This window comes from Rhinatrema bivittatum, chromosome 2 (genome assembly GCF_901001135.1).
Source record: "Rhinatrema bivittatum chromosome 2, aRhiBiv1.1, whole genome shotgun sequence".
Classification (NCBI taxonomy): Eukaryota; Metazoa; Chordata; class Amphibia; order Gymnophiona; family Rhinatrematidae; genus Rhinatrema; species Rhinatrema bivittatum.
In genome coordinates, this window is record NC_042616.1 from 333986262 (window position 1) to 333999725 (window position 13464).

A 13464-nucleotide genomic window follows, 5' to 3' on the forward strand; every position below is an offset into this window, starting at 1 on the left:
CACTGCTTGTACTGACTCTGCTTCTCTCCTGCTGGCCTGTAACACCCTATGCAATGGATCTTCCTCTTCACACAGGGCTCAACTTAAGGGGAATGAGGGCTGGAACTGGTGAAGCTCCTGTTGGGCCTCTGCTCCAGCCAGCTCTGCCTATTGATGGTGAGGACCTAAAGGGCTTTTCCCTGAAGGTTGCGCCAACTCCACCTCAGCCCAAGGGTCCATTTCCGCAACACTTAAAAAACAGAGACTTACATGCATCTCTCTTGGACCTATCCCAAAATGCCCCTGGACCGCCTCTTTTTTGTGCAGGTAAATGTGCACATGAAACTGAAAATACACACATATTTTTGATGTTTAGAAAACAGCTTGTACACAAATATGAGTATGTCTGGCTGACGCATGCCGTGTGGATTTTAAAAGGAGTCCATGAATGCACGTATCTCCTGTTACACGCACAAGTGAGAAAGCCCGAAAAAGGGGCAGGGTATGGACGTGGTCTGTGCGGGGCAAGGGCTGGTCATGGGTGTTCCAGGGCTTTAACATGAAACGTGTGTGTAAGTATTTATGCAAACAAGTGCATGCTGGGGTCCCCTGCAGTGAAGCTTTACTACTGCTATAGATGGCATGTAAGTAATAAAATGAAGAAACTAGGCTAGTCAGCAGGGTTTTAAGGGTTTAGGGCTAACAAGGGGAAAGGGAGGATCATAAACAAGGGGGGTTTGGAAATCCAAACCTTTAACTGGGTGAACTGGGAATGAAGTAGGAAAACTAGTAATGGCTTTAGCGTGCACCCTTATAAAATTCCCCCACTTACGTGGTGGAGGCAGGGTTTACACACACGTGCGCATGTCCATATAAAATTATGTGCACATGTACACATGTAGTCCTATTTTATACCATGTATGTATGTTATAAAATGGCGATGTCCTTTTCCATGAGCTGGCATGCACGCATGCACCCATGTGGCTGTTTAAAAGTTACCATCATATATGCTAATTTTATGCACATAATTCCTCTGAAAATTCACCCCTATATGAACAACTTATTAGTTTTAACCATATTCCATAATAAATGATAACTCCCTATTTCTATTATTTGTCCTGTTTGTCTTTCTTAAGTAGAATGTAAGCTCTGTAGAGCAGGTACTGTCTCTTATATGTTTCCTATAGTGCTGCATATGTTTACTTGTGCTATAGAAATGATAAGTTGTAGTAGTAGTAGTAGTAGTAGTAGTGGATGCGTGCCCGTTTTAAAACACCCTGATTTACACAGAAGAATTGGGATTTGCACGCTTAGAGCGCACCCACTTTCACTTGTGTGCCCATGTGCGCGTGACCAGGCTATTTTATAACATGTGCGTGCAAGTGTTTGGCATACGCTGAAGCAGTCATGACAAAGTGTGTCCACATGCCATTTTAAAAGTTACTGGCCCTATGAATATTTTCCATACGCTGGGAGATTTTTACCTTTTTGGATCCTCCACAAATATTGGCCCTTCTCCCCTGTTTTTGTGATTGGTTAATGCTCCCTTATATAAACTGGGTTGAGCATAGAAACATAGAAACATAGAAATGACAGCAGAAGAAGACCAAATGGCCCATCCAGTCTGCCCAGCAAGCTTTCGCACTTTTTTTCTCTCACATACTTATCTGTTTCTCTTGGCTCTTAGTAACCTTTTTTTATTCTATTCCCTTCCACCCCCGCCATTAATGTAGAGAGCAGTGTTGGACCTGCATCTAAGTGAAATAGCTTAATTTAGTTAGGGGTATTAACCACCGCAATAAGCAAGCTGCACCCATGCTTATCTGTTTATTCAAACTGTGTAATTCAGTCCTTGTTGATTGTTGCCTGAATATAGATCCACCTTTCTTCATTCCCCCCTGCCGTTGAAGCAGATAGCCATGCTGGCTATGCATTGAAAGTGAAGTATCAGTCTTGCTCCCCTGCTGTTGAAGCAGAGGGCTATGCTGGATATGCGTGAAGTGTCAAACTTCCTCCCTGCCGTTGAAGCAGAGAGCTATGCTGGCTTTGCATTGAAAGTGAAATATCAGACTTGCTTCCCTGCCGTTGAAGCAGAGGGCTATGCTGGATGCATGCTCAAGATGTGGTTGGATCTTGGTTTTGTTTTGGGAGCAGAAGGATTCTTGATGGTTCCCTCAAATGTAGGTCCCCACGGCCTGCTACAGAGGGGTTTGGAACTTTGCCTTGCTTGCCAGTGCCGTCACAGACCTGGAAAAAGGACTGTCCTGATTGAAGAGAAGAGAAGACGATTTTTGGACTTTAAGAGAGTTGGCTATTTTTCCTGACCAGTTCCCAGCTCAGAAGGGCAGACCTCCTTGTCTGAAGGGTACTGGATTTTGGATCCTGTGCTCTATGCTCAGCTAAAGCAGAGTCGTCAGGACCATGGTTCTGCATTGCCCTCCACCCAGTGAAAATAGGGAGTATAGATTCCCAGAGTAAGAACTGATTTTTGGAAGAGCTATTTGTTATAGAGATTTTTCTTTTTACTTGGAGGGAGATATTTTTCCACCACCATCTTCCTGCAATTGGTGGAGAAGAGAGATTTTTTTTCTTTCCCATCACTGGGAAAGGATCTTTGGAAGAAGCATGCATACTCATTTAGAGGCTGAACATAGATAAAGAGACTGTAGCACTTGGAGTTGTCATTCTTCTTTTTCTTATGATGATTTTTGCCATTCTTGCTTAGATTCTATTTTTTAAGTTGCAGTAAACTATTTTTTATTTGAACACCACTCCAAGTCTCTGCTTGCTTTCTTCCAACTGGAGAACTAGCCTACTGCATTGCTAAAATCTGCATGTGTGAATACTATTGGGAGAGTGGCTGAGTGTACTAGGTATCCACCCCCAAGAGCCTAGGGCCGCAGAGGCTGGTCCTCCACCTCACTGGTTAGACCTCAGCTTTCCCATTGGCTGACTACTGCGAGTAATTGTAGAAACAAGTGAGCAGTTTGGGACAATGAGCTTGGCCTGGGTACTGGTTGACCCATGTATTAGAGACTTCAACCCAAGAGAGGGTTACATATAAATATGTTCGCTTCATGTTTGAAGTATGCTTGCCTTGAACAATATATAGAAATGTCATACCTGCAAGCAGTAAGCTGGAATTCTATAAATTATAAAATTCCAAGTGGGAAATCAAGATGGCTGCTCATCAAGCTCAGCAGTGGCCCTCTCTACTTTTTAAATTATTTACTAGATCATTGTACTGGATGACTAGCAAATAGAAGGGCAAAGTGAAGGCTTTTTCCCCGATCCCTCTCAGACTGGTTCACTGTAGCAAATAACAATGAAGGAACATCCATGCTCAGTTTCAATGTACTTTTAGGGGTCTATTGCTGGTGCTGGGATGGAAGCTGCAGCCCAGCTGGACAAAGATATATCTCTTAGCCCGAGCAATAGAGCTCCTCCCTCAATTTTGTCTCTTGACACAGTGGCCTTGGTGGGTGACTTGCGAGACCCGAATGTGTTTCGCAGTTTCTACCCAATGGAGGGATCAATGACTGCTGTTGTACCAGCAGTGGTGAGAGGAATGCTGGCTCAGACACAAAGACTCGAGGAGACACCTCATGGCATGAGGTTAGAATCTGTGTCCTCAGGAGTGGAAGGCATATCTTCTCTTTCAGCATCTGAATCTCTTTTGTCATCCTTTCTGGTCCAAATGCCAGCACTACACATCCTTCTAGTAAAGCCATTAATTTGTGACTTTGGATTCTATCTAGTTGGCCCTGATTACCTTTGAGAAGCCTATTCCTTTATTGACATCTGAACTTTCTATGAAGGTACAGGTTCAGGGTGTGTCTCTTGGGTCCTATAATGAAAAATATGGGACATTTAGAGCAACAGACAATTAAACTCTCCGCAGTGCAATCAAGCCTGGTGCAAGATAATCTAGTAGTTCATCAGAGGTAGGAGAATTTGAAAAATTCAATGAGACAACTTAATCTTTAAATTTTGAATTTTCCCAAAGTTCCTTTAACTCCCCCATTGGATCTTTTCAAGAAATATTTGCTGATGATCTTGACTATTCCTGCTGAAGCTATTCCACCAATTAACAAAATCTATTTTTTTAGCTTCTGGTTAAAAAAAAAAAGAGAGAGAGATCTTTAGAGCAGAGGTTCCCAAATCTGTCCTAAGGGACCCACAGCTAGTCAGATTTTCAGGATATATACTTTGTAGATAGCTTGGATTTGATAGGGTTGCTGGAGAATTAATCTGCTGAAGAGACATAAGATAGCTACATTGTTGGTCTCTTTTGTGAGTTCTTCAAGACTCGGACATCATCTTTCATTCACTTGTATTTTCATAACTAATTAAAACTTTTTGAGGGAGGGGGGTCAGAAAATATAGATGTATCCGGACCTATGTAGGACTACAGAGGAACATAGTGACATTTCATGCTATAAGGCAGGAGTCTCTCTTACTTTGCATTACTCTTTTGATTTGATTTCTGTGTAAATGTTTTCGTAAGATATTTAATCAGATGCGTATTTTTTAAACTCTCTCAAGATGTTTCTTAGATTAAAAAAAAAGTGGTACCAATGTGAGGGTAGATGTTTCGGTTTGTTCAGGGTGGGGGCGTAATAAGAACTATATATTGTACTTGGAAGGAACTGATGTCACTTGTTTGTTCATTTTTCTTTTTTACTTTTGTTTCCTTTGTATATAATCTTCTTCGAGACTTTTCCAGATTCCCTTTCTTTATTTATATAGTGGGCTGGATGAGACTGGGATTCCGCTTTCTAAATCTTTTCTTTGGGTGTTAGTTTTTTTCTAAATTTTGCTGATTGCATGTTTATGCTTGATGTATTTTGTGGAAAATTATAAATAAAGAGTAAAAAAATAAAAACTTTCAAGGACTCAAATATTTAATATATAGGTCTATAGATTTATGTTTCCTTTTATAGATCTATATTTTGTAAATACCTTTTGTAACAGGCTGACATTCTCTTCTTTAGAGCTACAATGCTATCCATCCAAATGGTGTAGCTATCCTCTGCTAACTGTGGATCTGCACTATGCATGTGATCCTCTGTTTACTATCAGAACAATTAGTCCCGCTTGCAGTTCATAAGAATATGTTCTGTTTTTGCTTATAGAACTGTTCCATCTAGTGAGTTTGCAAATAATAGAAGTATTCTGCCAACCCCAATCAAACCAGAAGGTCATGGCTCAGTATTAAGGGCATGGGGCTCAATAATTCAGGAATAATTCATAATGAGAGATCAGTAAAGTCTTGCCCATGTTCTGTTATTTCCTGCTGAAAGGGCATGTATTTGTCACTGATTTTCTTATGTTACTTTTAGAAGGAAAAATAAGAGGTGACAGGCAAAAACAGTAACAGAATTCAAGGAATCAAGGGATAAGCACAGAGGAGTCTTTCTTGCAAAAAAATTAATCGGAAGCCAGAGATCAAGTGGGGTTTCTGGTATAGCAACAGGAAGGAAATTGGGTAAACTAGATGGGCCTTATCTACCCTCGTATCCTATGCTTCTGTGTTTGTAATATGTTTGTATGCTAGAGCATGTTGCTTGGAAAATTTGGTTAATCCAAAAGGGTTTGATGAAACAAATGTTTATGGTGCAACAATAGTACACAGTTTAACATACTCAGTTTCTAGGCAGCTCTTTGGTATTCTATTTTAATTTGGGTTGGCGTCTTAAATAAGACACAGGATTCAGGGGAGAGCCTATGGAATGCCCAGAGGGAATGAATGCACACCTGCAATTCATCTAACAAAATTCCTCTGCCCGGCACAAATATTGTTGAAATAGCATCCATCTAGAGCACAGGCTTCAGGCTTGACTTTTAAGAGGGCAGTTCAACTATGACAAGTATGAAGCAGCTCAGTCTCATCTCTGAGCATTCACATCACCCAGTTCATTGTGAAATCTGTAGCATTCTTCTAGATTCACATGGCTAGTTTTCAACAAAGTGGAGCACTTGCATGAAAGAGCTCCCTACCCCCAGATTATATTAAAGCATAGATCTGAGAATGAGGGCAATTTCACAGCAACAATAGCACAGCATGATCTTTATGTCTGGCCTTTTAAACTGTGAAAATTAGGATCATAATAAATTACCAATAAAATCAATTTTAACTGCCATTATTGTCTTTTACATCTGGGAAGGGGCATAATTCTCTATCTACAGCAGGTCTACCATAGATGCTAGTAAACCACATTTTCTGTCACATTTTTAATTCTGTGCAAACAATAAATTTATGAAAAGTCTGTAAAATAGATTTCCCAAGACAATAAATCCTTTTTTTAGTGGGGGTTTTTTGCATAGATATAAGTTCATGTGCTTGTGTTTGTGTGTGTGCTTGTGTGTGTAAAGACTGTCAAATTCCGGCCCTTAAGGATCACCAAGTCTGGCTTTCAGAATAACAACGATGAATATTCATGAAGTATAGTTTGCACACAGCCGCTATATTTTTATTATTGTTATTATTATACATGTTTTCTCTGTCCTTAAAAGCAGGCCCATCCGTGGCCCACAAGCATTGGTACACAGCATAGATATAAATAAGCAGATTCTGCATACCTGACGTAAAATTTTGGCAGCACATATGCTGGCATGATGAGTGTTTGGAATTGAAAAAAAAAAAATGAACCTGAATTATTGCTGGCAAGTTACAGGTATAACACAAATATTTTTATGATGTTGTATTGTGCTGTGCCATGGGCATTTATGCGAGAAGATATGGTATAAATAAACATGCTGTTGCTATTGCTGTAATTGTGTCTTTGGCAGGTAATGCTACCTTTAGTTGAACCAACAGGAACATTTTACAAAGGTGTTGCATTCAATGAGCTTTTGAGACCACCAAGGTCCCTTTCTCAAATGACACCTGCTAGAGCTTTACACTTCACATTCTTATTACATGAGTTAATGGGGAGGGAAAGGCCTTAGTCTACTGTTGCAATTCTATTGGATGTGGCAGTTGCCGTGTTAAAAAAAAGCAAACTAAAAAAGAAATTAGTTTTTGCAAAATTCTGAAACTGAGCAAATATCTGCCCAAGCAAGGTATATATGGGCTGGCAAAGGGATTATTCGGCTCTGCCCTCTTGGAAAATTTGCACATCCCTGAATCTTCTAGAACTGAGACCAAATTATTCCTTATCCATTTAAATAACATAATTCTCCCTAGAACACGGGGCTGTGCAATAAAAGCTGGCAGCTCTATTGATAATATATTGACTGGCTTTCCTGTTCTGCTTCTGTCAGTCTGTCTTATACCAGTTAATTACTGATAGCTCCTTAGTAGCCTGAATTCATTCGCTTCTACTCCTGTGCAGGTTTTAGAAACAGCAATTCTGCATGCTATGCTTTACAGCTCTGTGCAAGTGGCTATTATACAATCATTTTGGGAAACTGTCGTGAAAATCACAGGAGCACTATCCTGCCATAATTTGCCAAAAAGAGAAAGACTAAATGATGTGCGGATGTATATTCTCGCATCAAACAAAAGATTCCTAGGTTTGTACACTACTTTCAGCCTCATACATCTGGATATATCCGCAAAACTACAGCAGGCAACCTGCAGGTCTATCAGGAAGTCATGAAATAAATATCAAAACGGAGTGAAGGATTGCAATAGACTATAGAGAAACGTTGAGAACATGTACTGTAGACTTATTAGCTTCCAAGGAGACATTATCTTTGAGTCCCTGATAGCACAACTCCAGTAAAAATGATGTTCTCTCATTACAGAATAAACAAATTTCATGAGTAAAAGAAAACATTCTTTCTTTTCTTACTTTGTATTAATTATGGGTCCTATTTATGCATTTTTCCCATAGAGACGGGAAGGGTAATTTTCACTAGCCCGTCTAGGTCTAAAATTTGCATGTATAAAGTATATACCTAATTTAAGATGAATTTTCAAAGTGGGCTGATGTGCATAAGTTCACTTTTACAAGTCCCGGGTGTGCATGAAGCAGGAGCTGGCATGCATGTAAACATCTATGCCCGCTCGGGAGCAGGTGTAAATGGGTTCATGTAAATCTACATGCAATACTTTTGAAAATGCTAATGGGGGGTTCCCTGCCCCACCTCCCCAGGAAGCCTCTTTGTAATATTCGCAAAAATACATGGGAAATCAATTTGGCAAAAAGGTTTGCATGCCATGCACCACCCAAGGCAGTTTTTCAGAAGGCCATTTATAGATACATAACTGGGTGCCAGGCAAGTAAATGACTTTTAAAAGTCACCCCTAAATGAGAGAAAGCCTCAAGAGGTCCATATTCAGTGCTGTTTGTCTGGCTAAGTTCAGCCTGAGCAGTACAAATGATGGGATTTGAAAATCCTGCTGCACTGACTGGCCCCAAGACAGCCGGATAACATTTAATCCAGCTAAAAGTTGTCTGTCATGGGTGCGGCGGGGGGTGTTCTGGGTTGTAATTGGCTATCTGGCTTAAGTAGCTAGATAAAAAATGATTTTCAGCATTATCCAGCTAACTTTGACATAGCTTGATATATTCAGTGACATAGCTGCTCCACTGAATATTTGGGCAAAGTTAGCAGGATAAGTTTATCTGTCTAACTTTGGTAGCCAGCTGGTGGCTGAAGCCCCCTATGTAATTTATATTAGCAATAATTCCTTTTAGATTATACATTGATTGTATGATAATGCCTTGGGTGAATGCCTCCTACCCAAGAATCATCCATCAATCCATACCTTCTCTAGCAGGCATAAAAGCTTAAATGAGATATGAATAATCCTATAAGCAGGCGCATCCTCTTAATGTTTCATTGAGGAGAGTAATTAGAATAAAAATACTTTGTAAGCAACACAATAATTTTCTTTTTAAAATAATGTGCACATAGCATAACCATCAGTATATTCTGGTTTTGAAGAACAAATGTAAATACTTAAAAAAAAAAACCCAAAAAAACCCAAAAAAAAGAATGTAGTGAGGCACAAGGTTCATAGTGCAACTAATAGGATGTGTCAGCTTCAATTAACTTTTTGTTGTCATGAGGGAGACCAAAAAAGAGAAAAAGGGAGACATGAAATGGGGTTCCGGGGGGGGGGGGGGGGGGGGGGGGGGGGGGGAGAGACAGCTAGCCAATATTAAAAATAGAGGATGTGGAAATCAAAAGAAAAAAAAATGAAGGAATAAAATATAAAAAGTCAAACAAAGATGAAATGTCATGAAAAAGGCAAGTGAAGCAGATGGGAATCATTAAAAAAAAAAAAAAAAGCTGAGACAGACAAAAAAAGAGTCTTAAGAAAAATGCTTGGGGGGATGGGAGCAGGTGGGGTTGGAGGTAAGACAGATAGAAAGCTAAAGGGGAAATGTTTGCTAGCCATGCACAGACATGGATTAGAAAACAAAAAAGCGGGCTCTTACCAGAAGCTGGTGAAAGTATTGAAAAACAACTTCAGCAGAGAAATGTATTACTTTTGACGTGAAAAATGATGCCGCTATTTCATTTTTTTTTTTTAGCATTTTCATTCCATGCATTGGTTTTCTTTTTTTAGGAAATAAAAATAATGAAGTCCAATAGAAGCTTGCAATGGAGAACCAAAATGTGTATCTAATACGTGTCTTCAGATGAACGCAGTGTGTGCTTATAATTTTTAAATACAAAATGTGAAAAATTATGACAAATCTAAACCCTGACACTGCTGTTACTGCAAGCATCAACAATGGAAACAGTAAGGACATGATGACATACCTGAGCTAGCATTGTGTTAGGTTTCAAAGACGGCCATAGCTCGAATTTATAATTTCAGCTCTGCTAATTGTTTTATTTTCCTGGGTGCTCTGGTGGTGCACAGATGGGACTGTGATCCACACAGCAAGGCTGATTTTTAATAAAGAGCGCGGGATAACGGACTATGAAACACCTATATGTTGAGTGCAGGTTGAACCAGGACTGTTGGCATTTCTGCCTTCTTTTAGCTGTCCCTACAGATTGCCCGTTAAAGAGAAAGCTATCGGATAGAAATGCACCCACTCTGTGTGAAACGCTGGTGCAGAATTATGTTGGTTTTTTTTTTCTTTCTATCAGTCTAACCTTCTGTGTTGATACATGAATTGCTGGTACCCAGTTACAGGGATGCCAGATGATCAGTGCAGAATGAAGGTCCCAGGAGGACAGATCACGTGGCTTCCACTGCCCTGTGATGTCACTAGCAGATGGCATGGGTACCAGCTCTGGCAGTTGGCATCAATGTCACTTTTTGGAGATCGATGAGATAGCGCAGATATCCACAGATCTAGGCTCCACGAGAGGATGCGGCATTCAGACTGAAAAGATCTGGAAGACAATAAATGAAAACTGAGTGTTGATCAAAATAAAACCTGAAGGTAATCTAAATAAATAAATATGTGTGTGTGTGTGTGTATATGTGTGTGTGTGTGTATTATTATATAAATATACACACATATGTGTTTATATATATATATAATGTATTTATGCATATAAACTGCACATATGTGTATTCAGTAGTTGGTGTTGTGTTTGCATGTAAGTGTTTAAAGGTATCATTGTGTATTGTGCTATTTACCAGCTCCAACTTCTCATAACATTTATTTCTTATGATGTAACAGCACGCTTGCATTGAGATTATGTAATACTGCACTGCAAATGCAGAAGGTGGACATGACTAGGAGATTTCTCTCTCTCTCTCTCTCTCTCTCCTGTTCTTGTTCTTCTCATTACTATACAAGAATCCAAAGTCCTCTCGGTGTTAAAAACTGTGCTTGTTGGTTTATAGAACCGCTTCAAAATCGCTCTGCTGCTTCACAAATCAAGAGGAATAGGTGGTGGGGGAGGAGGGGGGATTTAAATAAATAAAAAAGAGAGAGAAAGAAAAAAATCCATTTGAAGAGCAGATTGCTTTGCCCGTTTCAGTCTGCATTCTGAGTGCACGTGCGGACTGTCAGAATGATTCCAGAGCCCTTTCCTGTCAAAGAATAGCTGGAGGCAGAATGAAAAACAATACAATAGATTGTTTTGTTCATGCAAACGGTGTTAAAAAAAAAAAAAAAACCGGGAAGAAAAAGAGAATAATTTTTTTCTTGCATATAGGTTTGTTTGAGGGGCTTTGGGATGGAAGGCTTGATAGAAATTTAAAAGTTCCCTTTTTAATTGACTTGCATATACAGTACATTGACATTATTACTGCTAAGTATATATTTAGAAATGATATTACATGGCAGTTAAATCTGATACCTAAGGAAGGAAGGTCTGCTTGGAATATTTATACATGGGGCAAGAGCCAAAAAAGTTTTTCCATTTTTTGTGTGGTTAGTTTGGATTTGCACTACATGTCTGTTCTGACTCGCGTTATTTCGGCAAGGATGGCAACTGGCATACATTAGTCACCACACCACATGCAAAAAATCACAACAAACCCCCTGGACAAAGTCCGATAAAAAGCAGAACGTTTTTTTACACTATAATTCATCTGTCCACAGAGAGATTCCACTGTTCATTTTTAAATATTTTCTGTCATTATGCCCATGGGACTGTGCATTTATGCGGTTCTGCATTGCTATACGTACATCATCATTTACTTCAGTTCCATACCACTGTGTATGTGTCTGCTAATAGCTGAAAGCACCAGCACAATACATTTTTAGGGAATTTAACAGCTGCCTTTTTATTTTGTGACTTTCTTACATTTGATTTCTTTTCAAAAACTTACCTCATACTAATGACAAATGAATGTATATTTAAGTGGCTGCAATATCTTTCTATCTATAAATAAATAGACAGATAGCTAAATCTAAATGTTTGACAATGTAAATGTTTCTAAATATAAATAAAATTATATTGGAAAACAAACTGGTTTAATGATATATTTATCTCTAGAGCTGCATATACATTAAGAGCCTGATTTTAAAAAGCATTTATATGCATAAAATTGGGATTTACTAGAGTAAATGCACTTTATATGCATAAATGGCTTTTGAAAATTGCTACAATAGTAGTTATATTTACACTTGTAAATCCTCTTGAAAAGTCACCTAATACAGTACATAGTTATATATTGTATTCATAATGTGTATACACCTATTTGTAGATGTGCATAGTGTAATTATATTAACTATAAATATCAACATTTTCATGTCTGCAGGCACTCTTTCAGGTAATTTCAGATTCAAGAGCCATGTTAACACTTCCTTTTGATGAGGCTGTGGTAATGCCAGAAACCCAGATATGCAGAAAGTTTCCCAGAGATAACGAGGAGCAGAAGTCAATCAAGAAACCTGAAATCTGTGTAAAACATGTCCTTATGCAAGGTAAAAACATGAAAAGGCTGCCTGAAGAAGAAACTGAGAAAGAAGAAGAGGAAGAAGACAGAGAGGAGGAGGATGAGAATGGATTACCCAGAAGGAGAGGCCCAAGGAAAAAAAGATGACCAAGGTCAGAGTGGAGCGGATTAAACTAAGGAGGCAGGAAGCCAATGCTAGAGAAAGGGGAAGGATGCACGGCCTTAACAATGCTCTGGACAATTTACGGAAGGTGGTACCCTGCTATTCCAAAACGCAGAAGCTGTCTAAAATAGAAACTTTAAGACTGGCCAAAAATTACATCTGGGCTCTTTCTGAAATCCTGCGCATTGGTAAAAGACCTGATCTGCTTACCTTTGTCCAAAACCTATGCAAAGGTCTGTCCCAGCCAACGACAAACTTGGTAGCGGGGTGTTTACAACTGAACGCTAGGAGTTTTCTGATGGGTCAAAGTGGGGAGAGTGCCCATCATTCAAGGTCTCCCTACTCTACCATCTATCCTCCTTATCACAGTCCAGAGCTGAGCACCCCCCCTGGTCATGGTACCCTTGACAATTCAAAGACCATGAAACCATATAATTACTGCAGTGCTTATGAATCTTTCTACGAAAGCACTTCACCTGAGTGTGCCAGCCCACAATTTGAAAGTCCTCTAAGCCCTCCCTCGATGAACTACAATGGGATTTTTTCTATGAAACAAGAAGAAGCCTTGGACTATGGCAAAAACTACAACTATGGCATGCATTACTGTGCTGTATCAGCCCGGGGTCCCCTTGGGCAGGGCTCCATGTTCAGGCTGCCTACAGACAGTCACTTCCCTTATGACTTCCATCTGCGCAGCCAGTCTCTCACCATGCAGGATGAATTAAATGCAGTTTTTCATAATTAATGAGGAAAATGAACGTAAACGGTGGTCATTCACCTCTCCCCCATCTAATTAAGATAAAGCAGATGCTTGTTCACTCTGTAATTGACACGGCTCTATTCAAGGTGTTTGCTGCAGTTTCTGAAGTGTGGTTCTATTATTGTGATAAAAAAATTGTTTTCCTTGTAATGTTAAATGCAACCCCCCCCCCCCCCCCCCCCTAACAGTTTCCTTTTTTTTTACTTTCCCCTCATCTGCAAACACTGTGATAGTCTTCATGATGGAAAAGATCCATTTTATTCCTATGTTTCGCTGAGCAATCTGCCTCAA

At 39.5% G+C, this 13464-nt stretch overlaps 1 protein-coding gene across 1 annotated transcript; it reads left to right on the top strand.

The window, feature by feature from the left end:
• The first annotated feature begins 12145 nt into the window (after positions 1-12145).
• LOC115086131 (neurogenic differentiation factor 6-like) lies at positions 12146-13158 on the top strand. The gene is given in 2 exon segments (XM_029592645.1): positions 12146-12392; positions 12395-13158. Coding segments are annotated over 2 exon segments (1011 nt in total).
• The last annotated feature ends 306 nt before the right edge of the window (positions 13159-13464 follow it).